Raw genomic sequence first — 27,558 nt, 5'->3', positions numbered from 1 at the left:
GTGCCCTGCTCCCCTCCCTCTCTTTGTATCAAACATCCGGGTTTCCCTCCTGGCTCCTCTCTGTAGATTTTAGAAGCCATTTTAGGGCTAGTTGGGAGGATTTGGGAGTAGTAGTGGCTGAGGCGAGCATGCAGCGGCCGGCAGTGCCCTCCCCTCCCCGGTGACTGCCCTCCCCCAGCACACACACACACACACTCACACTGGATCTGCTGTCACTGTGAAGTTTGGGCTCCTGTGTGTCTGTGCCTCCCCCTCCCTCCCTCCCTGTGTAATCTGCTTGCTGCAGAAGGTGGAGTCGTCCTGGCAGGGGGGGAGTCACTACTGCTGCTGTTTGATCTGCTTGGGCTCCACATTCACACACAGTTCATTCCCACGGATCCAACATTACACGCCCCCCCACCCCTTCCCCTTGCCCACGCGTGTGTGATCCCGGCTTCTCTGTGGGACTGGCTGCTGCTGCTGCTGCATGGTGGATACATCTGTAACCAATGTGAAGGAATTATCAATATTGTCCTGGTCTCCGGCGGATGGGATTGTATGTGATTGTGTTCTATGGGCTGTGAGACCTCCTGGGAGTATGGGGGCTCTCGGACTGACTTGGGCACTTCTTCTGGCAACTTTCTGTGCAGGTAAGAGCCCCGTGTGTGTGGCCATGTGCTCCGTGCGCACAGGGAGAACTTTAACCTGCTCTACAAACTCCTTCTTCTTCCCCCCGTGGACTCTCTGCTCCTGCGCGGCGCACACACGGTTAATCAGTTAGAACGTTCGGAATGTTATTTGGAACGTTCGGGCTGCAGAGTCCGATGTGATAGTAGTGACAGGGGGCGGTAACGGCTCGCACACCACATCGTGCCTGGACGATCGTTCGATCCCTGTCAGATCCACACGAACTTTCCAGGGATCTCTGCCGCTGCTGCTGCCTCTTTTGTACAGGCTGCACGTGTCTGCTGGGATTTTTCCCCTTCCCCAATTATTCCTCTAATCCACAGCACACGTGCAGTCAGCCTATTACCAGGCTAGATCCAGATTATGACACAGGTGGATCACCCTCACTATGAAGATTAGAGGGGGGGGGGGTACTCTTCTCCATATATATATATATATATATATATATATATATATATATATATATATAATCTGCACTTCCTGTTAGTATCCCCATTGATAAACATTAGAGTCAATGGCTGCTTACAGAGAACAATAGATTGCATTGACCTAAACAGCACATGGAGATTAGATAGACTCCAGTCCCTTTAACTAGAATAAGATTTTTTTTTTTTTTTTTTGGTAGGGCACTGCCAGGCCAGGCTGGTAATGAAGTGTTGTGATGCCCCCCAGGGTTTTGCTATTTTTATGAGCTGACTCATTTGGCTTTGATTTGTGACTTGTGATGTGTATAGTACATTGTAGTAAAATAACCTTCCCCTCCCACCAGCACAGTCCAAGTCAATGTGGTGTGTGTGTCCCCAGTGCTCAGCCCCTTCCCTGCATGTAACATGCTCAGCATTGTCTCCTCAGCTCTATGTACTATGTATACAGCCCTATAGGGTGTGTGTGTGTGTTACCTGCTCCTCATTGCCTGGCTGCAGCCCCCTGGTCGTGTAGGGTGTTGTAGAAGGCTTACACATGTGTGTAATGTCTGCACATGTATAGTGACTGTGGAAGGTATAGATCTGAGGCTGGGGGGATGTGTCGCTGTGGCTGACTGCATAGCTTGTCCTTATTATACCTCACATAACCCCTGTAGTATAGGGAGCTGTGCTGGGAACATGCGGATCTGACAGCCTGGAGGAACTGGGCTGATGGCAGATGTATAGATGAGGAGGCGCAGAGATATATGTATATATAGATTTATAATTTGTGATATGTATATATAATATATAATTACGCAGGCGATGTTTCATTCCCAGACTACCCCTCCTCTCGCCAAAGTGGCTAATGCAATTTCTCCAGACCCTAGACTGGTCCAGGGCTGCCTAAGGGGGGGGGGGGTTGCAATCCCCCCCCCCCCCCCCCTCCTTGTTATGATGACTGCTGGAGGGGGAGGGGAGGGGTGGTAGAGTAGGATAGAAACTGATCTCTTCTATGGTTGGCAAACAATCTGTTAGCTCTATCCCAGTGAAACTGGAATGTCCTTATCTGACAGAGGCATAGTAACCTTTCCTCCTCGCAACGCATGGCAGAACAAGCCCTCATATTGGGGGGCGGCAATAAATAAAATAAAAAATCAATTTTTTTTTTTGGTAATGTAAGAGTTAACAGCATATTGCATGTATCCTGTATATTATTGCATGCTGGTTGTTTATTTGTTTTCTATGTTTTGTTTGCTATATGTTTGTGTGGATTAGGTATGGGCAGACTGAAGGCTTCTCTGTCATTGTGCTGCCAGCCTGGGTGGATGCGCTGAAGGGCATGGTGCCCCCACCCCCTTTCCCAACCTATGTGTTGTGTAAGACGTGTGAGGGGATATAAGCAGGGTGTGTGCCTTAGTGCCCAGTGTTTTTTTGTTTCGGAATGTGGCACGCCAGCTGAAGTGTACGAGGCAGCATGCTCCTTCCACCATCTCTCTCTCTGTTTTCTTTGTTCAGGGTTCTCATTAAAAATTCAGTGCCAGTGTTTATAACACACACACAACCTGGCACTGTCATGATTCTCATTTTCACTTTATACCCCCAGGAGATGGGGGCACATCATCAAATGCCGCTGAGACAAGAACCGTTCCTGTTTGTAGTCTTTCTTTTTTTTTTTTTTTTTTTATTCTGATTTTATTCCAGGCGTTTAATGGTTGTACATTCAGGACTCGGCAGGGTTCTTGACTTGTTACTAAGCTGACAGCACATGTACTGCTTTAACTTTGGGATAGAAGGCTGAGTTATAATTTCTCTCTTTTAGGGATGGTCATGGGCACCAGGCTGGCAGGGGGGCACGCGTTGGCCATTGATGTGGGCTGCAACCGTGAATCTATTCTGTCCGTAACCTCTGCTACTGCCGTCCTGGAGATCAGTCTTGTGGGGGGGGGCTCAGATAAAAAAATAAATGAATAACCATTGTTAAAGTTGGAGGTAAAATCCCATCAATGCATTGTCTTTGGATCCTGCCAGTCCTCATTTTGCACATAGTCAGGGCCACGTGCGCTGTCACTTTTATTATGCAGAATAACAATAAACACATTTATAATAGACCTCTATGGGCTGGGTGCATTGACTTCAATATAGAGGATTATCATTTTAAGGGATGTTAGCCAAAAAAATAACCGACTTTGCCAGTCTTGTATGAGAAGGTGGGGTAGAATGCCAACCTGTAATATCCAATTTGTGAATGTAAACTGCTATTCGGTATGGCAGTACAGATTTCTGATGATTTGTCATCTAAGTAGAGCCGACATGCTGCCGTCTTACTGAACGGCGAATCCCAACCACATTGCATGGGGGGAGTGTGAGGGTATTTGCTGTGACATTCAGTGTAGCGTCCTCCATTATCACCAGTTATTTCCCACACTTACACACTTTACCTATATACGTCTGGAGTGGAGGTAGGAGATGTCTTACCTGTTTTCTGCCAGTATCAGTCCGATGGCTGGAGGGGGAAGTTAGGCCATCACCACCCAGAGCGTATTTGTCTGCAGTATTTTAAGAATTCTCCTTCACACCATACATTATTAATGTGCAGTTTGTGGATGGTTGAGAGCTTGCTGTAGTTTTTGGAACTTGCTGTATGCTCTAACCATAAAGCAGTAGTGCTCGGGCGTCAGTAACCACTTCATTCACAGTGTCCACCAGTTCCCTTGTTGGGGAGATGACTTCAGCCTTCACTGACTTGTGATCAGCACAGTGGTTATTGTTATAGGGATATGTATAGGACAGAGTCCCACATTTATTAAGTCTGGTGTTTCATATGACTTGTTGATGCTCGTTGACCATGGACTATTATGGACCCATAGATCCTCCACTTTTTGGCTTGAATGTTACCACAAGGTACATCGCTGTGAGCTTTTTACATTACCGGACCAGCAATGGCACATGAATGCAGGGGGTTTCGCCCTTTTTTGAATGGCCACCCAGTTCCTGTGCACGGCACTGGTCTATTCCTGAGCACCGGCCCATCATGAAGTACTGTAGGTGTGACGATCTCCCTTCCCCTCTATGACGTGGCTCCATTGGTTCTAATGAAGCAGTGTGTCAAAGGGGAGGGAGTTTTGTCCCACCATGGGCCGGCAGGGAGGCGGTTAAAAAATGAGGACAGAACCACCCGCATCTGTGCCGGTCTGTTAATGTAAAAAGCCCAAAGCGATGTACCTGGTGCTACATTCACTTTAAGAGGTTTTTGAGGCGGTTTGCTAAAAACAAAACAAAAAATACAGGAAGTGGATAAGTTCCAAGTAAAGGTACGTGCACACTACGGAATTTCCACGGAAACTTCAAGCGGATTTCACTGGGCAGACTCCGCTTGAAGTTCCGCCCATTCCATAGACTCAATGATATATGCTGGCGAATTCCACTGGCCGCCCAAAGAATTGACACATCTGCTTGAAGTCTCAGCGGAAATTCTGTAGTGTACCCACACCCTAAAATATGGATACAACTAAATAGATGAATGTATGGCCCAGGGTGGTAGTGTATGTCAGGCCTTATTCCCGCGTCCATAGTGCGGCCTGTATTATGGATGTGCCTCAGTAATGCTCCATAATACACGGAACACTGCATTGGAAATAGTGATCCATGCCACAATTGCAGGTCCTTCTTTTTTTTTTTTTTTTTTTTTTTTTTTATGGCTATGTAAACAGGGCCATTGAAATCCATTGGGACAGAACTACAGACGTGTGCCTAGGTCCTTGGCGTTCTTATGCAGTAATTTACTTCTTTTCTAAAGAATAGGCTTTTTTTTTCCCTTACTTTTTTCTTCTGTTCAATATGGAATAAGTGTTCTATTGAAAATCCATCCGACACAAGTGGTTTCTATACAGAGTAGTTTAGGAACATTTCCTAAAGAAAACAAACAGTATTGAAACGTGCTTGTGAATGAAGGTTAGTCCATGCTGGTGCGCTTACCAGCCAAGCCAGACATCCGTTGGTTACTAGCTTAAAGGGTTATCCAGGCGTACAAAAACATCTTCCAGAAACAGCACCACTCTTGTCCTCAGTTTGGGTGTGGGTTTTGCAGATTAGTTCTATTGAAACGAATGGAACTGAATTGTAATACCACATTCAACCTGAGGACAGAGGTGGCGCTGTTTTTGTAAGAAAGTAACTACTTTTTTTCTAATCCTTGATAACTGCTTTAAGCTATTTATTTCAGCTGGGGTAAGCAGTTGGTGCCAGATTCAAAGCTAATGAATTGGCCATTGATTTGTTTGTCAAAGTTGTTCCGCTGCCCAAAGTGTTTGCTAAAAAAGTCGTTCTGGTTTCCGATAGTTTTAACTCCCAGGAATAGTATGCAGTGTGACAGTCCCATACCAGATTGTCTGTGGGGCAAACTGTACATTTGCTCTTTTCTAGGGGCTATAGAGCTTTGACTGTTTTTAAAGCGGTAGTAATCTCAAGTCTTCCAGTATTTATTAGCTGCTGTATGTCCTGCAGGAAATGGTGTATTCTTTCCAGTCTGACACAGTGCTCTCTGCTGCCATCTTTGTCCATGTCAGGAACTGTCCAGAGCAGTAGCAAATCCTCTTAGAAAACCTACCCTGACTCCCACTTTCTGCAGGACATACAACAGCTGATAAGTACTGGAAGGCTTGAGATTTTTTTAATAGAACTAAATTAATAATTGCTGGCACCAGTTGTTTTGAATTTTTTTTTGGGGGGGGGGGGGGGTGAACAACCCCTTTTAAGGCTTTTGTGACATCCCCGTGCCTTAAAAAGTCCAAATGGACATTGGTTGTCCTTAATGTTCTTCCATCTCTACTAGGAGGGATCAGATCCACAATATTCCAACTGCAAATAGAGGACACCCATGTAATTGTTTGTAATTGGAGTCTTAATCCATAACTAGTAGTATGCGATTCTATTGTGGAACTACAATGACCAGCAGGATTTGTCTTCAAGCTAGACCTGTCACAGTCCTTAGGAAGTGTTCATAGTGGTTATTCCCTATGACATAACGGCATGGATTATACAGGAGGTGCTCGGGGAGCGTTGTTCCAGGAGTCTGAAATAGTAAGCGCCTGACATGAGGGCTCATTGAGTATTTTTAGGTTTCTAACAAGTTTGTCTATTTTTGGTGGTGAGTTTTTAGTGTGGGACTGATGCCGTGATTCATGGTGTTTACACACACTGGGATGGTGGAGGCTGCTGATGTCACCGTCCCCGCGCTCCAATCCCAGCTAGAAGAGGAGATGGAGTGCTTTAATATCAGTAACCACAGAGCACGCTTTACTGCTGTACTGTAAACAAGCCCTGGCTGTGTTCAGCATGCGTTATATTGAACCCATGTGCTTCCCAAGGCGGCAGCCAGACGTGCAGCCAAACTTCTCGTCATTAGAAGACGACGTATCCGCAGTGTTTCTTTTCACTATTTGTCATCCGGCGTGTTGGTATTGTGCTGCGCTCGCTCTAATATGAAGCCTTGCGCACTGTATATCAGCAATTCTCTCCTTTATGATTTCATTTCTCTGGTTTATTTTGTGCAGAAGAATATTCAATGATTCAAATGAACATGTCGCTATGAAGACAATGTAATCTACTGTATGGCAAGGTGGCATGAACAGAGAACAGAGATGAACTTTTAAAGGGAACAAATCGGCACAATTGTCCTGATATGATTCCCTGCAGCACAGTATAGATCTACTGTGCAGCTCCCCTGTGCAGTATTATAAAGGGGCAAAAGATGTTTTATTATGCCGTGCAAAGCCAGGAGAGGGGTGGCAACTAGTCATTTGGGCATGGAGCCGCCCATGACCAGTCACGGCTCTGTGCCTGTCAGCACGCAGTGCGGGCATGATTGACAGGTAGAAAGGCCACTAATGGGTCTCTCTGCATTATCAATTATCCCTGCACTGCATGCTGACAGGCGCGGACCCGTGACTGGTCATCGGCGGCTCCCTGCCCGTATGACTAGTTGCCATCTCTCTCCTAGCCTTGCACGGCATAATAAAACATCTTTTTCCCCTTTTGTAAAGCTAACGCTGCAGCCACGACTGGTATTCTATGCGAGCTGCACAGTAGATCTATACTGTGCTGCAGGGAACCATATCGGCACAGTCCTGCTGATTGGTTTCCTTTTAATAGCCCAAAAAAAAATGGACCGCGGGATGGACCATCAGAACAAGCAACAGACAATTTGTGTGGTATACTAATTTTTTACTGGCTTAAAGGGGTCTTCTGAGTTAGAAAACCTATCCCTCTAACCACAGGACGAATGTCAGATTGTGGAGAGTCCAACCACTGGGATCCCCTACGATCTCAAGAAAAGGGTCTCTAGTTTTTGTTATGAATGGTCATGTGCTCCGTTTATTGTCTGTTAGAGAAAGCAGAGTACACTGTTCAGCTATCTTTGACAGCTCCATAGACAGTGACTGTACACATGCGCGACTTGCAACTACATTCAGAAGAGAGACCCAGGGCCCTGTTCCGGCAAGGTTGGGGGGGGGGGTGGTCTGGTTCCGACTTATAGACTCTTTGGGTTATCGTTCGGAATACTTCTTTAATGGAAAAGCACACAACACTCTTGATACTCTTTTGGCTTCTATTGAATGTTATGGTTCTATGGATATGTTTACCCTATATGCAAAGGGGGGGGGCAGTAAAATTGGGGTTTATCTCAAGTATTGCAAAAACAAACAAAATCACGAATAGTTTGTCAGAATGAAAAGGAGTCTCTATCACATCAGACCCTGTCAGCCAACAATCTAAAGGTAGGTATAATTTCCTAAGAAGTCCTTGAACATTAAGTATATGATCTATAGGTTATTGGTAAGAAGATATAGAAAACAGAACCATTATACTGCCACATAAAGCAATGCACATATAGCATTGCTTTATGTGGCAGTATAATGGTTCTGTTTTCTATATCTTCTTACCAATAACCTATAGATCATATACTTAATGTTCAAGGACTTCTTAGGAAATTATACCTACCTTTAGATTGTTGGCTGACAGGGTCTGATGTGATTGAGAAAAACCTATTGGCGCTTTATAAGTAGGCAGGAATAAATCACGGTAAACACGGCACACGTGCCGGAGCTGGTAAATATAGATGGCTCAATCTCCTTACTTGATGTAATTGTTGGCTTTAGGTCTTTCACCTTGATTTGGCTCAGCTTCCTTGTTATCCACAGGATATGGATTTGTCCGTTGCTGGTTCTTGGCCTATATACAAGTCTTGTGGTTTAGGGAAATTATCAATACTTAAATGTTGTGGGAAGGAAATGCATAAAGCATAATCTCTTCCAGATCTTAATATGTAGTTATCTGGAGGGTAGTTCACGTTCCCTAGTGTGTATTCAGCTGCTCGCTGTAAGATGTGCAAAACCTGATTTACAATTCCTTTCTTTTTTTAAAAAAAGTTAGCAAATATTTACCCTATGTTATTGTATACAAAAATATTTATAAAAGATACATTAGATAAGTTTTTTATTTGCAGACCTGCAACTACTGACACAATTCAGACATGTATCTGTCACCATCCGCATTTGCACGGGCCCATTGATTGTATTGGGTGATCTGTGCTGCAAATATAGGAGCTTTAGTCCCTCTTTTCCTCACCTGTCTCTCTAACCAGGTAAGTATGAGTGGTAGTGGAGCATGCCTCGGTTTGCCTGCTGGCAATACTACACCAGGAAGCACCCTCCCCTTCTCTCTCTTTTTGTCTCCACTCTCCTTTTCTTTCCACTATTTCTCTTTCTCTCTCTCCACACTCTCTCTCCACTCTCCACTTTTTTCTTTCTCTCCTTTTTTTTCCCACTCTCTCTCGACTCTTTCTCTCCACTCTCTCAACTTTCTCTCTATTCTCACAACTCTTTTGTTCTCCACCATTTCTCTCTATTCTCTCCACTCTTTCTCCATTTTCTCTCTCTACTTATCACTCTCTCTACTCTTTCTCTTTACTCTATCCACTCTTTCTCCATTCTCTCTACTGTCTCTTTTTCTCCCTTCTCTACTCTCTCCACTTCCCCCTCTTTCTCCCCCGTCGCTCTCTTTCTCTCCACTCCCTCTCCATTCTTTCTCTCTCTCTACTCTCTCCTCTTTTTCTCCATTCTCCCTCTCCTGTCTCTTTCTCTCCTCTGCTCTCTACTTTCCCGCTCTTTCTCTCCCCTGTCTTTTTCTCTTCACTTTCTCCATTCTTTCTTTCTACTCTCTCCACTCTTTTTCTCCATTCTCTCTCTATCTTGACTCTTTTTCTCTCCACTTTCCCCCTTTCTCTCCTGTCTCTTTTTCCCTCCACTCTCCTCCCTCTTTCTCTCTTTTTATCTTGTTTTTTTCTTTTGTCTTTCACACACATTCTCTCTCTCTCTCTCTCTCTCTCTCTCTCTCTCTCTCTCTCTCTCTCTCTCTCTCTCATACACATTGCTTGTGTGTATGTTTTGTTTTGCACTCCATTCTGCTTTTCAGTACAGTGAAGAAGCAAGAGGGTGGCATTGTAACATATAGCAGATGGGCACTTTACATCATACCCATTATAGGCTGCGCACACTGCTAAGTATATAAGTAAGAAGGATTTTCCTAGCATGTAAACAGCCTTGAACGTGGCCGCCTATAGTTCTCTAAGTAACTAGGAGGCCGGGAGTGCTGCTGTGAAGTGGAAAGCAGTAAAAGGGCCACATCTCTACACTGTAGCACCTCATTCTTGCTGGGGGTCCTAGACACTGTACACCCACCAGTCATAATGTGATGATGGTATAACCCTTTAAACTTCATCCTATCTGCTCTATAAAGTAGTAAAACACATGCATGTGAGGATCCCTAGCGCTAGAACGACAAATTATCAAAACAAATTCCTGATCCATTGTCCTCCAGGCCACGTGACACTAAAGCATTCATCCCCCCTTAAAAAGTCAACATGCCCTGTGATATATATTGGTATTCAGAAAGGCCATTTAGTCTGCGGATACCCTGAGGGAATGAAGAGGAGAAATGTTACAGCTGCCTGCCCCTTGACCCCTGACTGGAGGCCATAGAGAAGGGACGGGCAGTCCTTTTCTCTGTGGACTAAAGAGCACGCAGGGTAGACGGTGGCTTCTCAGGCATCTTTGCTATAGATGTAATAACATATATTTTCTCTTTGGGTTTTGCAAACATTCCATTCAGTGTAATGAAGTGATCTACTTAGGACTCTTTGCGAGTAATGGTGGGTATCTCAACCTTGTGATCTAACCACAAGGCCATCAATTACACAAATAAGGTGGTTATGGTGTGTAAGTGGAAGGCTCTACACATCGGAATATTCCTTTCAAGGCTTCCTCTGTAAAAACAGGCGCTAATGGGAGTAATGTAGAAAATTGCCAGGGTGCATTTACATATACATTAACTTGGAGCGGATACATAGCTTTCTGGCTTCAGAGCTGCATCAGTGCAAGCCGAGCCAGTAATGTGTTTTTATTAGAATACTTTTAGGTTTCCTTTGTGTTCTGTACAGTAAGTGCGGTATGGCGATCTGGATCACAGCCGTGTCAGAGTTTTGCTGTAGGGAAACACATTATATGTTCACTTGGGAAGGCAAAGGTTAACATAGCAGAATATTAAATAATTGCATAAATGGCAATTCCATAATATAGTATTGTGGGTATGTGTTCTGTTCACATACACATGAAGATAGTACCATCTGTACTGAAGAGTGAAGAATTTCTCCGTAGTGTCCTGTGAACACCCCAGTTCCTATATTGAGATTTTTTTTTTTTTATTACTTTATATTAGGGAGGTACTATCTATACAGTTCCCTTACACGCATTATGAATAGGTTTTAGAAGCTTGTGCACATGAAGAAAGAAGCCCACCCTTTGATACTCCTTATACCTGTGTGTCTCCCCATGGTGTGCAGTGTATTTGGGTTTCTTTACACTTACATATAGGATTTATTTTTCTAGATTTCTTTTAGACTCCTAAACAGCGTCCTGGCTTTCAGTAGAGCAATAAGGGTGAACACATAGGGCGCTAATCACATCTGAGTCAGTTTTCCTTTAGAAGAGAAACTACAGTGCAATGGCGGATTCTATGGACTCTCCATGGACTTATAATAGCTTTTATTGTGGTTTCCATTATTTTGAAGGATAGAATAGATTCAGCCCTGTTCTCGCTGTCAAATCTTTGACCAAGCTTCTAATGTGATGTGAACAGGGTCTAAATGTGTCTTATTAAAGGGGTTATCCGGTCTTCTAATATTGATGGCTTTTTCAGAGATTAGGCCATCAATTTTATATTGATGGGGGTCTCACTCCCAACACCCCCACCGGTCAGCTGTTAAGAGGCAGTGGCACTTTTCTTTTTTTTTTTTTCTTTTTTTTACAAGCATTCGTTCTCTCCCACGCCATATTACTAGTAGCTGCATTGTCTTCAAGTGAATGGAACAACCACTGGCTTATCTTCAGTAAAAACTTAGAAGGAGAGTTGGGATACACCATTCATATTGGATTGTCAAGTTGTTATACTGGAATTAAGGGTATGGACGACTTTTTATCTAATGTGTACAGTGGGCAAAGATTATCTACGCGATCATGAGAAATCTTATGAGGCAGAATAAAGGTGTGGAAACAAGTGTATTTCAATCCAAGTTTGCCGAGAGATTATGGCTGTCCAGCCTATGGGGCAATAGATGGATTGTTAGATGCAAAAGTTCCAGCCCGTGGCATCTGGGATGGTGCCGGATCACCAGAAAAATGGGAACCTGGCCCTACTGGATCTGTGCTATGTTCTTCTAGAAAGTGGTATCAAAGTTTATTTTCTATGATGTTAACATTCTTCATAATTTTTTTCAATATTGGGTAGCTGCCCAAGACCAGTTAGGCATTGTCTAATAAGAAGACATTAGACACATACGCACTGCAATTCCCACTTAAAGCCAGGCATGATGGGAATTATAGTTTTGCAACAGCTGGAGGGCCGACACCTCTGTCATAGAAAATGAGCAACTAACACAAGATATATGGCTTAATACCCTCTCCCCATTGAGAACACAGGCACGTTTGTACATAGGGGTCTCAGAAAAAACATCTGTTCGGCCAACAGCTATCTCTGGTGTATTGCCACCTTAAAGGGCATGTGCGTTGTTTATTTACTTGCTTTTCATCCATTAGGGCTCCAGACAGATCCCAGATGGCCCCTTAGCATTTTGGGTTGTTTTCTGCTGAAGTCTAGCCTGTTGTCTTAGACCTTTTCGGCTGTTGATCAACATTTCGTCATGTTTTCTATTGTTGTCTATGAATGTATTGCCCGGACAGTAAAATTTTTGTTGCGAAATCCCATTGGATCTAATCTGCATTATTTGATATATATTTAGTTACGTACAAAGTTAATCTGGGCAATATAGGCTAAACGTAGAAATAGAAAAATACTATGTTCCTGTCAAATAAAGGGATGTGACGGGTGACCCCCGGCTGCTCGCTCCTGCCCTGTACCTGTAAGGGAAGATTAGCGAGATTCATAGATGTCACAGCCTGAAGACTGTTCATCAGAAAGTCAATGTTACAGCGTAAGAAGGTTTCACACTTAAATACCACCTCATGTTCTCTACCGACTGCGCTTTCCACCAATCCTTAATGTATGGTTTTGTTATATGCGTTCAGATGGGAGATAAAGCACAATGCACGGTTTACATTCAGTGGTCTAGACTGCAGATTTACAGGCTTTCTCACGCTATGGTCCCATTTCCCATTCATTTCCACTGTGCCGTTTGTATGAGTGAAGTGGGAATTTCTGATAAGAAAGATACTGAGCACTTGACAGACTACTGGTTATATAACCTGACATTCATTGGTGATAGTGGAGTTTGTGGAAAGATCAAAGATATTAAAGGGGTTGATCAGACATTATCCGTATGTCTGGTATGTATATATGCATGAACAGGGACTTTTCGTTAACATATTCCTTCATGTATTGTGCAGTAGTAGGACTTGTCCGGGCAAAACTAACTTGTCTGCAGAATAGGGGACAAGTGAGAGATCACGGGGCATCCGAACTTTGCACCCCCGCCAATCTCCATATGGCTCCTGACTTTTTTGTGGGTACAGTACGTGACTGGTGGCTCTCAATTCCTATGGAGCCACCGGAGAGAGCGGAGTACAGTGCTCTGCTCTTTCTGGGAGCTCCTTAGGAAGGAATAGAGCTGTGGGTCATGTTCTGTACCTGTGGCTGTATTCATAACAAAAGAGCCTGGGGATAGTATGAAGGCCGGATCCCCCCACAATCTCTTTCTTGTCCCATATCCTGTGGTTAGGGGACAAGTTAGTTTTTCCAGGACAACCTCTTTAAGGTGGCCATACACCTTCATGAACTGTCAGTTATCTCACGTCCAGCCCCCTTCCTCACCATACACAGAAAAGTTTGGTGCGACCGAGCGTTCCTGTGTTCTCTATGGTGGGGAGGGGAGGTGTAAGCTGCTGGCTGCGACCTATCTCTCCAAGAATAAAGGGGGAGGGCGGTGGTTTTTCATCACGTCTGACCCCTATCTCTACTAACCTCATCTGTCTGTGGTCGGTCGGAGAGCCCCTTATAACATATACCTTTACAGTATTATGCATTGCTGTGTATGCAGTAGAGATCCTATAGCAGAGATTAAAATTGTTTACCTAGGGAGTGATGGACTGCAAGTCATACATCTGCCCTATAGTAGAAGTGTAAGGTAAATGGTTGACTATATTAAACATGGATGGCAAGGAGCATCCTAAACAGCGCCTCTCACCCTAAAATGTTCTCATAATATAATGGGGCATATGGGTGAGGATTGACTTAATGATACACCCCTGGTAGGATACCCTTAATCTTGGAGCAGATGCACTTCCATGCCCACCCAAATGGGCCTTCTCTTTTCATGGGGTGCCATGGTCCACCTCTGATATGTATGACCTTGTTTCTATAGTAAGTGGACATAACAAATGTAGCGATGTTTTCCCTCTCGAATGTAGACAAAGAATATATTGCTGAGCTGGGAGTTTGCTTGGCATTACATTGGTAGCTTGCAGGTTAATCACCATCTGACATGACAAAGAAGTTCCCTTTGGAGGGGGATGGAAAGGGGACACCTATGTTCCCTTGTAAATTCTTCGGACTATGTTTTAGAAAGTTCTGTCACTCTTTAACCGGAGCTTTATCGTGCTAACTTCCTTGAAAAAGTAATGCTATTATGAGGCTGGATTTTAAGGTCAGAAACTTGCATGTTCTCACTTTGAATCTTTATACTTGAGTTCAAACCCAGCGTGACACTTCTACATTTAATCCTTTCATTGCCTGCAGGGCCTAAAAAAGCAAGAGAATGTCCATTTCCTCCTAGCAACCAATGTGACTGAGGTGCCGAGCATTGAGGTGGCTGTGCAGATGTTTGCCATTTCCTAGCAAGCTCCCAGATTAATTTCAGAAAATGTGATTGCCGAAATCAGTCGAGACACTTAACAGATGGAAGTGCCGCTTTACCAAATTATTATGTTTCTACCCAATGCCACTCTCTTTAATGTAATGTGTGTCGTAAAATGCACACCCGATAATGAAAAAAATCTGTTAAAACCTTTCACTGGAACAACTTTTCTCCTTCCGTCTAGTATTTTAATTTTGGAATTCCCCTACTGATTAGTATATGGATAGCTTTTCAGTGGCATTGGGGCTTGAGCGCTATGCAGATCCTATTGATTCTGGCGGTGGTACACCAATGCGATTATCTGATATGTTTCTATGAAGTATCAGAATATGAATAGTTTTCAACTTAATGGGCAGAATTTAAAGAAGGACAGGCTCCCTTATTATACCAATGATTCACACTGAAATGCTACAATGTTTTAACATCGGCCATGAGTAGGGCTCTAAATCATCATGGTGGTAGCTGGAGAAGCTACCAGGAACCATCTGATCACTCAAAAGCCTGATCGTGGCCAGTGATCTTACTGTGATTTATTCCAATACATTGCAGCTAGAGATGAGCGAACCTGGAGCATGCTCGAGTCGATCCAAACCCGAATTTTCGGCATTTGATTAGCGGGGGCTGCTGAAGTTGGATAAAGCCCTAAGGCAATGTGGAAAACATGGATATAGTCATTGGCTGTATCCATGTTCCAGACAACCTTAGAGCTTTATCCAAGTTCAGCAGCCACCGCTAATCAAATGCCAAACGTTCGGGTTTGGATGGACCCGAACCCGGTTCGCTCATCTCTAATTGTAGCATTTCAGAGTAAATCAAACTTAATTGTAATAAAGGAGCCTGCCCCTGTTTTATGCTGCCTGTGGTTTGGACAGTATGAAATTGAGGACAGGTTCTTGTTAAATATGAAAATCATTAAACATCTGCAGTCGGAAAAGTTTAGGTAACCTTTCCACATGAACCAAAGTCTTTGATTACCCTGCATATGGTAAGATGGCCTGTATGATGTTCATTCTATATATGATCATTAAAGTGGTTAAAAAAGCTTTGTAGTGTTGAGTGAAGAGGCCAAACTTTTCAGGTTCGACAACTTTCTCCAAACCCTCATGCTCTGCATTTGACTCCCTGCGTCTGCAGAATTTGGATGCAGCCCTAGGGAGTCTTGAAAACATGGATACAGTTCTTTTCAGGACTCCTTAGGGCTTGAAGAGTTAAATGCCACTGAACACTTGTACAAGTACAGACAAATTGTTTAAGCCCTTTAGCGAACGGCAAGTGATGATTTTTCTTTCAAACGATAGGCGATCTCTATTCGTTCATTATTTGATCGTTATGTTTATACCAGAGGATTATTGTTTAAATTTTAACATTTCATTGCATGAAAATTGACCTGTGTTAAAGGCCCTTAACTTATCTGGTCAGATGGGGCCCAACTGTTGGGATGCCCCAAATTGACTCAACCAGTACCCAATGGTGTACAGTACTTGACTATTTTTGGCATTTTGTTACCTTTACTAAAGAAAACTACAGAACGCTGCAGCCTCTTGATTCTCCCCTTCCACTTGCGCCATTATTCTGTTTGAATGAAACTGATTCAAACAAGTGTTTTGTTTTTTTATAATAAACGTTTTCCTAGATAAAGTTGTGGTAATAACAATCATTTACCATACTTTTCACTGTGAAGTTTTTATCCATAATGTCGCCATACAGTGCACCTGTGCTTAAAGCTGACTAATCCACTTTAATAGGGCATGGGGTGTTCATTGTACCATGTGAATATCTGTTCTAACAATTTCACAACTTAAACAGTTTTCTGAATTTCTGTTAAACTTAAAAGCCCTCCAGGATACATAATTCATAAGTTGAAGTAATGTAAGAAGAAATCTTGCCACCTTGTGACATTTCCACAAGTGATGACTACACAGAATGCTGCTGCTCCTGACTATTCTGCTGAAAAGTTAAATTGTCCTTGGCTTTTCAAAATGAGGAATATCAAATTTCAGTTAAGCTGCCGAGTCCCCTGCTTGTGTGGCCTGAAGTCTCCTGCACCTGAGAGCTCACACTTCTACATTGTGGAGTATTCGTCACAGTGGATCATTGACTTGCATGAGTTTGTTTCTTCTTTCCAGAGTTCTCCCATTTAACTTCCAAAATCCTGTATACTAGCGAAGGCTGCATTCACGTCTGTGTCTAAAGTGACTGACGGTGTTGGGATCCAGAAAGGCCATTTTAATTTTTCTTTTTCAGTGCTGAAGTGGATACTGCAGAAGAACGCAGTTGTGAATATAGCCTTAAATAGGTTGTTGGGGGAAATCCTAAACTTTGCACAATTGGTCCCCATAGCTTAAGAAGACAAGCCATACTTAGGGTCCTATTCCATGAATTTTCGACGATTAACCATCTCAAACGACTGCTATGGCGGACAACCAGAAGTCATTCACCCAATTACACGGAACGATGATCTTACTTATGATCATTCTTGCTGTAATCCTGACGTCGCTACTGCGAACGAACGACTGACGTCTTATTACACCGAATGATGTGTGAACGATTTGCAAGCGGTCAACGATAAAAATAGGTCCAAAGTCTATCAAGCCACCAACGATTTCTCATTGGTCGTTTAATTATCTGCTATTACACTAAACGATTATCGCTCAACTACAAACGATCTAGTGATTTTTTTTATGATAATCGTCCTGTGGAAAAGGGCCCTTACCCTTTTCTTGTTCCTGCTTTTGGATCTTCCAGTCCTGGTTGTGTTTCCATTCTGCCGGCTTTCGGTGATGTCCCACTCTTGTTCCTCTTTGTTATTAGCTGAGTTGGACATCGGTAGAACCCAGCAAAATGACAACACTGCCGGGTAAGTACTACCCCATCTAGCCGTGTGCTTATTTACACACTGGTTTTCCTGCCGCCAGATCCGTGTTAAAAGGGCTGTCCCACCAGTGACACTTATTGATTATTCACTGCTAGTCCACTCAGGGATAAGTACCATTGGTGGGACAATCCCTTAAAGTCTGTGGCTAAACATCTCCTGCAATCTGCTTGAACTTTATTGGTTCTTTCAAACTTTGTTTCAAGTGACCAATTTGCGACTAATCTGAAAGGTCCAGTTGCTGGTAGTAAACATGGTATATTTGGTCAGTGTTTTTAGCCAGAACCAGGAGGTCCAAAATATAGAAAAAGATGTGTATCTTTCCATTGTACTTTTTCTGTGTCGGTTCTACTCCTGGTTTTGGCTAAAAATAATGAATAATGACCAAAATACGGTGTGAGAGTTTAGCTGGTGGAGCCAGTTCGACCATTTTAGTGCTCCGTACAGATGAGCGAACCTTAAACATGTTCAGATTCTTCAGAGCTCGAATGTGTGGTTGCTGTAGAAGTTGGATTAAACCCCAATAGCCGCTGGTTATCAAATGTTGCACACTCTGATTTGGATGAACCCAAGTGCGCTCGAGATTCGCTCATCTCTAGTGCCCACTAGACATTTTGTTCCCCTCTATTCATAAGGCATGTACGACAATGCTATGGGGATAACTGTTAAAGGTGTATGGCCACCTTAAGAAATATTCAGAATCTTAATATTGTTACACTTCATGTTTAATTTTTTCCTTGTTGTTTTTCCATGTTGTAAACTGTTTTTGTCCATGTGTTAAAAAAATAAATAAAATAAAATTCTTTGTGGAAACTAAAGAAATCGTCAACATATTTTTAAACCGGCATATGTTGCAAATGTCCTTGGAGCTGGGGTGTAAAGAAATGTTGCCATTTCTTAGCATATGTCTATAGCTTTGTTATTGAAATAAGGGCTTGTGTTGCAGCTGCCAGCTTTTTGATGCATGTTGTGTAATTAGCACTATGGCCTCTATTCAGCCTTTTCTAAGGAGACCCTCATCTGCTATAGGCATTTGTGCTCACGTCTGTAGGAACGAGTCAGACATTGTCTGTTCTCTGAATATTGTTCTTATGATATTGAAAAAGATCCTGATTGTGCTCAATTGTGCCTCTATTATGATTTTATAGCTGTTTTATATGGGATAATACAAGACATGGTTCATGCTGGGTGATGTTACCTATCTTTCAAATCGTCCATTATTTTTTCCGACGTTCAATTGTTCTCAAAGACAATCGTTTTATTTTCAATTTGATAAAATGGTTGAATTCAGTAAAAAATACCTCTATTGTGGTTTTTCGTTGACGTTGCAATGTGTTCGGAGCTTTGGGCATATAGTAAGTGGTAAGATCTTGTCTTCTCCTTTCTTTATTCCTTATCATTTGACTTCTGCCTCTTTGTGACATTGTTTGTAGTGTGTACTACCAATAAATCCCATGGTTGTGTGCTGTGGTGGTCTTTTTGATTCAGTCCCAAAGAGCCATTGTCCTAATTGTAGCATTATCACAGTGGGAAAACCTATATTAGCATAATTGCTCTCCAAGCAGATGGTCACTTATAAAAAAGAAGGGCGCCCCCGAGACAACAGTCATTCCCAGGAGAACATAACTTTTTTTTTTTTTCCCTCTACTTTTTTTTCCCTCTACTTTATCAACCTAATGGGCAGGAGAGAAAAAAAAAACATAATAAGCTTGTCTTCTTGGTACATATCATTAGATGTGATGAATTGTTTGGTTTTTTTTTTTTTGTATGTCCTTTAATGTTTTGTGGGTACATTCTCCGAACACCTGTTTGCCGCTCTTTTTTTTTTTTTTACCCCCCCCCCCCCCCCCCCCCCCCCATCTTTACTAGCATTTCTAGTAGAAGAGAATGTTGGATGAAGCTGTCTTCTTACAATTAAAAGATCACAATCAAGGCTATGGCTTTGGCTTTAAAGGTTTACGGAAACCTGTGAAAATTTTTAGGGACATAACGCTAATCCTCTATTTTGGAGGGATGACGATTGAATCTTGTGCATGTTCCAGCTTAGCAAATTTTTATACTGTTTTGGCTAAATAAGAATGGAAAGACCAGGAAGATAAAAAAAGGCATACTTTTACTGGCTTTTGATTTTGACGTGTTTGACCACCCATAACCAATGGACCTGATGCTTTTGCCACAACAGTTATTTTCGTGACTCTTTGCCCAGCACATTACCTTATTACACTACCGTTGGCTTGCAATACAGTTTATTTGAAATGGTGCACAGTTGTTACACCAATGTTGTCTGTTCTCTCTATTCAGTACACAAGAATAGAGATGAGCATAACATGCTCGAGTGTTTGGCGTTTTAAATAACAGTGACTAAAGAAGTTGGATGCAGTCCTAGGGTGTCCTGGAAAACATGGAAACACTCATAGGCGATATCCATGTTTTCCAAGCATCCCTAGAATGGCATCTGACTGCTTAGATTCAAATGCCCAATGATCGGACTCGAGCATGCTCAAGTTGTGCTCACCTCTACACTAGAACATTCATCCATGCCTTGTCTGAAGAGATTGAGAGCCAATGATTAATTGCTATAGGAGGAACAATTTGATGGTCATGGTTGGTCTGTACCAGCTTTATAAAAAAAAAATAAAAAAAATAGACAAAACAACCAATTGATCTTGGCCTTGGACTTTGATCTACTCTAGATTTCCATTAATGTGATGTACGTCTGCCATTGAGCAGAACCACTTCACTTGACAATGACCAAAATGATCTTTTGTGTCATTGATTGGCAGAGAACACTGGAAATCATCCTTTTTAGTCGTCCACAATCTGCATCCTATACAGCCACATCCATTATCCAATATTTATCCCTTTTAAGTCTGATCAGATAATAGTTATCCCTTCACAGGAATTCATTCTTCTCCTTGCCTAGGGATGTAACTTAACATTTTCTTAATTTCTGAGTCTTTAAAAAAAATAGGGATTTTTTTTTCTTATTAAAGAACAGGTTTTAAAAACGTAGATGATTTTTATTTTTTTTTCTTCATAAAAAGTCTTTTTCCCTCCTATTAAACTCAGTTCTACCATCGTGCATGGCCTGCGGTGGTAGCTGAGCTTTTGCTAAATATAGTTCTGAATATGTAAGAGTTGAGAAGTTACTTTCCAGTTTCTTGTTGATTGGAATTTCAAGGTTCTGAGGAAAGGAGATGAATGTCTGTCTGTTAGAGCGGCAGCTGCTCCCCGTCCATCAGGAAACCACATTTGGCAATCCACGTTGTATTAATTAAACAAAAGATTCATTTCACAAGGGCCTCTCCGAAGGATTTGATACTGGAATGTTATCTCCATTCACAATCCCTTCCCTCCTTACCACATCTGTCTCTACATTTTTCTTTTCTCCTGCACTTTCAAGTGGAACTTTCACTCTCAAAAATAAATTCTATATGTCTCTGTAGTCAGACGGTCTGTTAAGTGAAAAAAAAAAATGTTGGCATTAAGCCTTCTGCATTTAAAGGCAGCCATATTGTATGTTTAGAAATGGCACTAGTGCTTACATATCATTCATATAGCCCCCTTACACTCTTAATATCCTATAGCCTCAGGGGGTGTTTTTCAGCTTTATCTCAAGTAAAGCAGACTTATTCTTCTTGGCCCATTTCAGTAAGGGCAGTTTTCAGTAAGGGCAGTTCATATGGCCACATTATGACTCCATACATGTTTGGAGGGCAATACAAAAACAGTAAAAGTCTGTAGGGCCGTTCTGCACATCTGTTCCATTAGATGCCATATTATGGAGATTTTCCATTGCTTTGGGCACTGGCATACACAGATGCCATAAATTGGCTTGTGCACAAGACCTTAGAGGAGAAGTATTGAAAAAAAAAAGATCAGAATGTGTGTGTGTGTGTGTGTGTGTGTGTTTGGGGGGGGGGGGGGGGGGGGGGGGGAGAGCGCATAATAAGCAACCTATACTTACAGTGCCTTTACAGCGCCATGTCCCGCTCCTGGACCGCTGGGATTCTCCATCTCTCCCTTCCTGCTACGTCACGACCAAGCTGATGGATGCCCCACTCACCAAGTCAGTGGCTGTGGTGGGACACTGCTGCAGTCACTGACTGGCTGAGTGGGCTATCTCCCACCCTTTCCTACCGCGCTGTGACGAAGTAAATGGAGAGAAGATGACATCTGGTGGAACCTGTGAGCTCTGTGATACCGCGCTGCAAGGGCACAGGGGGCCAATAAGTATAGATCCCTGCAGGCCCTGTAGTTATGAACTTGTCCGGACTTTTCTTTTTAAATTTGAACATGCTTTTGGAGTGTTATTTAATACTAAAGGAATCGAAACAAGTATGTAGAGGCGAGAAGATTTACAGTTAAGCATCATCAGGTTGGGAATGTGTTTCTTGAAGCAATTTAAAACTGGAGCCTTAAGGTGGCCGTTGGTGGTTTTGGCAACAGTATAAGGTGTATGGGGGCTTTCCAACTCTCTACTGACATGTTGGTAGACAGAAGGGTTGGGTGTCAAACATCTATTATGCTCTTCCCTTCTCTCAGCCTACATTTGTCAGTAGAGAGTTGACTGGCCTCATACGCCTTTTACTGTTGGCTGAACTCTCAAATGGCCACGTGTATTGGGAATTCAGGAAAGATAACTGTCTGCTGACAGTTATTGAAGATGTGTATATGGAACCAACTCGGTATTCTGGATTCTGCGTACTGAAATCGCCCTGGAGATAGATACCTGCGTAGTTCGGTGAAGGGGAAGCCAATTCCTACTTCAGTTTAAACTTGCACAGTAAATTTATTTTATTTTTGGTGTACCACAGAGATGGAGTTGGGATTTTCCATTGGTGTCCTTCCTTTTGTAAGTTATAGGGAAGTTGTCAAGAAAAAATATATACATATATGATTTATGGCCATATACAGCTTTACACCAGGAAGGACTCCGTACTTATTTACTTATGTTAATGTTTGATCATGGTGTAAGCTGATAAAGTTGAGCTCATTGAGATGCATTGTATGGTTTACAGCACCAGAGATTAGGTACAAGAGCTTTGGCACTTCATTCCTTGGGTAGTTTTTCTAGTTGTTGCAGCGAAAACATAGCGCTAGCATTCACTGCTATAGTTTGTACAGCTAGGATGTGTTCACATGTCATATTTTAGTAAGCATTTCGTTCTTGTTTTTGAGCTTATTTTGTACAGTATTTTTACTGTGCAGATCTCTCCATTATATTTTGTTAGTGTTCGCTCCACTCCTGTTTTGGGCTAAATTATACTAATGAGGACCAAGTACTGACCAAAGTACTATTCGTGTACTCTGCCTAAGGGTACATTCACACGTCCGTATTTTCTGTCTACAACTGAGGACAGATTATGAATCCATAGGTTTCTTTGGCTCCATGCACACTCCAGTAGGTGTTTCAGGTCCATGCTAAGGCCTTGATCTGTGCCACAAAAAATGCTGACAGGCCCTAGTACGGACCACAGTTGTGGTTGGGGATCACTATACAATTATGAATGGGTCCTTGCAATTGCAGACTGTTACAGATGCACATCCATATGCGGGCCCATGGCTATGGACTAGTCTACAGACATGTGACTATAACCTAAAGACCCTTTTACATGGGCCGATTATTGTCCAGGAGCGTTGCTAGAAAATTTTATTCGGCTGATAATTACCCCCTTTTAAAAGTGACAGTGATCAGCCGAAGATCTGCTGCACCAATGATACAGTGATCATTCATGGCACCTGGCAGCTCGAGTTATTGTGCTTTCTAAAAGCCACTGCAAACAAGTGCCGATCTCGCTGATCGACACTCATTTGTGGCCACGGATGGCTGAGGAGTGATGAATGTGGAAGTACCCCTAAGTCTCTGATGTGTCTTCTCCTATGACTGCAATGTTGAATATAGCAAACACGATCTGGCACTTTGGGGGCAGGTATGGCTGCCTTGCAGAGGTTGTTTGCTTTGCACAATCTATATTTGTTAGTAGAGCCCCTTGACAAGAGCCTGGTCATAGTGACCCTCCGCAATCAGCTGTAGTCTGAGGAAATGTGGGAGAAGTGCTCAGTTTCCCACCAGCACCACCATAGGAAAAATTAGGAATTACACAGTGTCCATTTAAAGAAATGGGACATCCGTCTAATACAAAACTGGTCCTCCAGGGTGAAAAATATATTTTGCATCTGCCGTCTACTCTGGTGAAGTAGTAAGTAAGGGCCCCTTCTGGTAAGTCCTTAATATAGGGTTTTGTAAACTGGACAACCCCTTTAACAACCATTGTTCTTGAGAACAAAAGACTTCACCCCCAGTCACCAGTAAAGACCTTCCATTTAAAATCAATGGTACCCCCATGTTTCTGTGTGATCCTAAAGCGGTGTACAGTATCGGGCAAGTGAAGCGGAGGAGCGAGACACGCTATATTTTAATCTCTGTATTATATCCGTAGTTTGTCATGGGCGATACCATTTGAACTTTAATCCCGATCACCTGATTTGGCCCTCGTAATCCGGGCCAGATGATAACAGACTGTTGCAGTAAATCATTGCCTCTTCATAAGAATTCTGCTTACAGCCAACATCAATGGATGTCAATCATTAAGTGTAATAAAACTTTCACTCTCCAGTCCTTATTGCGCAGATGTTTGAGGCCGCTCCAGATTCCTGGACATATAGTGAAGCCTTTCCGTACGTCATACAAAGGAATAGGTTACACGAGATGCCTGCTTTGTGTTTCGGGGGAGGGGGGGGGCCCTCGGATACTAGTTATAATATACTTGTTACAAAATGGTTGTCAAGGGCATTCTCGTACCGCCTCACATGGGTTAAAGTAAATGCCCTTGACAATCATTTTTTTTGTGCTTTTACTTTTCTCAAGAAGCCGTTGCTATATCACTGAGAATCTCAGCAGGGTGCAGAGTAAATTGCCAGTGTAACTTCCAGCAAGAGCTCACATATCACTGGACCATTTTCCTTCACAATGCTTTATAAATAAGAACCATTTGCGGTCATTCATGAAAAACATTACTAGTGGGTTTATTTATTTATTTTTTCCTCTCTCGTGCAAAACGGTTGACATCACAGTGTAGAGATTACTTCACCTAATTTGCTGTTTAGTGCATAAAGAATCATTTGCGGATATGATTGTTATAGATTATTCCATATATATGTGTTCATATATATTCCAGCATTGTGGGGTCAGCTACATTGTGAGTGTACACACATGGGGGAGATTTACCAAACAACATGGTGTAAAGTGAAACTGGCTCAGTTGCCCCTAGCAACCAATCAGATTCCACTTTTCTTTCCTCACAGACTCTTTGGAAAATTAAAGGTGGAATCTGATTGGTTGCTAGGGGCAACTAAGCCAGTTTCACTTTACCGCATGTTTGATAAATCTCCCCCATGGTGTTGATAAACCATACACCAATACATTATAATTTTTCAGTTTCACAGCTGTCTTCCCCCCCCCCACCTCCCCAATTGGCATGCCCCATGCTTGACTTTTGCTTTGGGTTCCACTAGTAGGTTTACCATGTAAATAAGCGCAGACAATGTAAATCAATCAACGCTAATTTACTTTTATTTGCATGATTCGGTGAAGGGGTTTGTATGAGCCATTGTTCATGCCATACTATTAGCAGCACATCCCGCGTTTACACAAAGGGTTGTGCCACCAACAAACAGTTTTATCAATGATCAAAGCCCAAGAGCCTTTTATTACCTATTGCTTGATAACTGGCAAGTTTACACTGAGCAACTGTGTACACATACATACATACATACACACACACACACACACAACACACATCAATGCATATTTTTTAACACCTACTATATGTACTTCTTATATGTAAGGTTGTTTGACTGACCTAAATGGTTTGTTCTTTATTTCACATAAAGATGTAAAGGCCTTATTCATGTTAAGTCCTAAAAGATTCGCTAAATCTACATGTGTTCTGACTGAGAGGGAATAATGTGAATCCAGACACCCCTGCCAGTTTTTTTTTTTCCCGAGAGAACTTGCCTAGTGGTTCTTTCCTTCATCTGTTGTTGGAATACTATGACACCTCTATAGACATTACAAGGTTGGCCAATCCTATTGGAATCAACTGACAATACTCATGTGCATGGTTACCTTAAAGTGGTTCAGTTTCAGATAATGATGGCCTATCCTTAACATACACTCTGCACCGATCACCTGTTCAGGTAAGCTTCGACACCCCTACATAAGCATGATACATCTGTTGGAAGACTCTGCCCTCTACATTGTGTAGTGGTGGCCCCCAGATACTGCTGCCCAGTTCCCTTTCACCCCCTATCAATATCTGCACATGGCCATATTACAGTGTGATCTTTGTTTATGGGGTTGTCCTAGGACATCAGAAGGTACTGTTTGGATCTACTGTACCTTTTTATGTCTCGATTCTTTATACTGATGATTAACGTTGGTTGTATTAAAGGAGATGTCCGGTCACGAGAAAATATTTTTGAAATGGTAGAGGCAGGGGGCAACATAACAAACTATCCAGACTCAGCTCTTCCTGTGCCTCTCAAGCGCTGGATTGCTGCTTCGCGACCGCCGCGATCTCCTGCAGAGCGACATCTCGATCCCCTTGATGGACAGCCCGCTCAGTCAGTCAGTGACTGGGGCAGAACACTGCACAAAGCACTGATTGACTGAGCGGGCTGTTAATCAGCCCAGATGGCCATTTTCCCCCTAGTCGTGACATCATCAGAACTCGGGGAAATGCCTTCTGGCAAGGGTCCTGGAGCCTCTCAGATGGTGCATTGCGGGAACAGGGATACATAAGCAATGCGTGATTGTTCTCTTTTCCCCTGCCACCTGTCAGATTATGCAAATGGACGGACTTCTCCTTTAATGGTTGCTCTAAAAAAAACATGTGCCGAAGTTGAGTCTATAAAGTTTGCCATAGTTTCCATTTCTTTGTCAGTATTAGTTGGTGTGCCCTGATGCCATCTTTAAAATTATTCCAGCCCACAACTGTAGCTGTGCCCTTGCATGGAGCCAGCCTAAGCAGTCTACAGGAAACGGACCTCACACGTACTGTGTGTTGCATTCTATAAGCTACTATGGTTTCATTCATCCTGTTATGTTTTGGCATTCTCTGGCTTTTAATAAGGGCAATTCTGGGCCATTTACATCTAAATTATTATTGACTTGTGAAAAGGCTGAAAACCACACTGTTAACTTTGCAGCATTCAATACTCCCATTTTATCATGTAGGTACATACACCTTCTTTTGGCATCAGCTGTGCTAATTTGGTAAATGCACTCGGTACGGCTCACGTTTCAGCACAAACTGTTATGAAAACTCCATTACATTCCTGAAAGAAAATAATACATAAAATGAAACATAAAAAATAGCAGCTGGGCTTCAAGCGAGCGGCTGAGAGTTAATTTCATTGTACGCACATTACCGCCACTACAGCAGCCACTTAAACTTTCACGATTAAGTTTTTATTGTAATGTCTGCGAACTTCATGATTATTTTTAACCCTATACAGATTTACATTGGAAAAAAACAGAAAGGGAGGGCTTGCCTTGAAGAGTATGCCCTTTTTTTTTTTTTTTTTTTTTTTTTTTAAGCATTCGTAGTAGTCTACAGTTTAGAAAAATTTAGTTTTAAATGAGAACATTGTTTTTCAAAAACTTTTTACCATATACTGACAGATGTGATTTCTAACATATTTGTGCCCCATAAAATAGCCCTTGTCGGTCTTGGCCACTAGATGTCTCCATGCCCTGCGGTCGGCCGTCCACTACCTAGGGGTAAATCGATCTAGTAACAGCTCCATCAGGACAGAGCACAGGGAATGGGACTTAGAATGTTCTATGTATAAGGGCCCGTTCAAACTACAGATTCACGTACTCTGCGCCAAATCCTGCCTTCTATGTGTTTGAACGGGCTCATGCGTCTCTGCTCTCCGTGCCTCTCCGCTCAAAGAATTAACATGTCATTTCTTTGAGCTCCAAGTCCGCACTCTGGGATTTTGCACGGAATTTCGATGCTGAATTTATAGTGTAAACTGGCCCTAAGACAGCGCATGAGAGAGCCTGGGCTGTATACCTCCAAGCTGATGATGACTCTCACTGTTCCTGAAAGGTAAATCAAAGCTTCTTCTCATCTCCCACCATCTGTTAAGCTTTGGGTGACCATTGTGTAAATACTAGT

The 27,558-nt window shown here is 42.6% G+C and overlaps 1 protein-coding gene across 1 annotated transcript in view; it reads left to right on the top strand.

Moving 5' to 3' along the window:
• Nucleotides 1–367: 367 nt before the first annotated feature.
• The window catches only part of ACVR2B (activin A receptor type 2B), a 129,586-nt gene continuing 102,395 nt past the window's right edge, over nt 368–27,558 (top strand). The window contains exon 1 of the mRNA XM_069960486.1: nt 368–629. Coding sequence (XP_069816587.1) covers nt 467–629 — 163 coding nt within the window. The 5' untranslated portion in view covers nt 368–466. The remainder of the gene's footprint in view (nt 630–27,558) is intronic.

The sequence above is a fragment of the Dendropsophus ebraccatus genome, chromosome 2, assembly GCF_027789765.1.
Source record: "Dendropsophus ebraccatus isolate aDenEbr1 chromosome 2, aDenEbr1.pat, whole genome shotgun sequence".
Taxonomy (NCBI): domain Eukaryota; kingdom Metazoa; phylum Chordata; class Amphibia; order Anura; family Hylidae; genus Dendropsophus; species Dendropsophus ebraccatus.
Note: the sequence above shows the minus strand (reverse complement) of the source record. Positions and strands in the feature narration are given on the sequence as shown.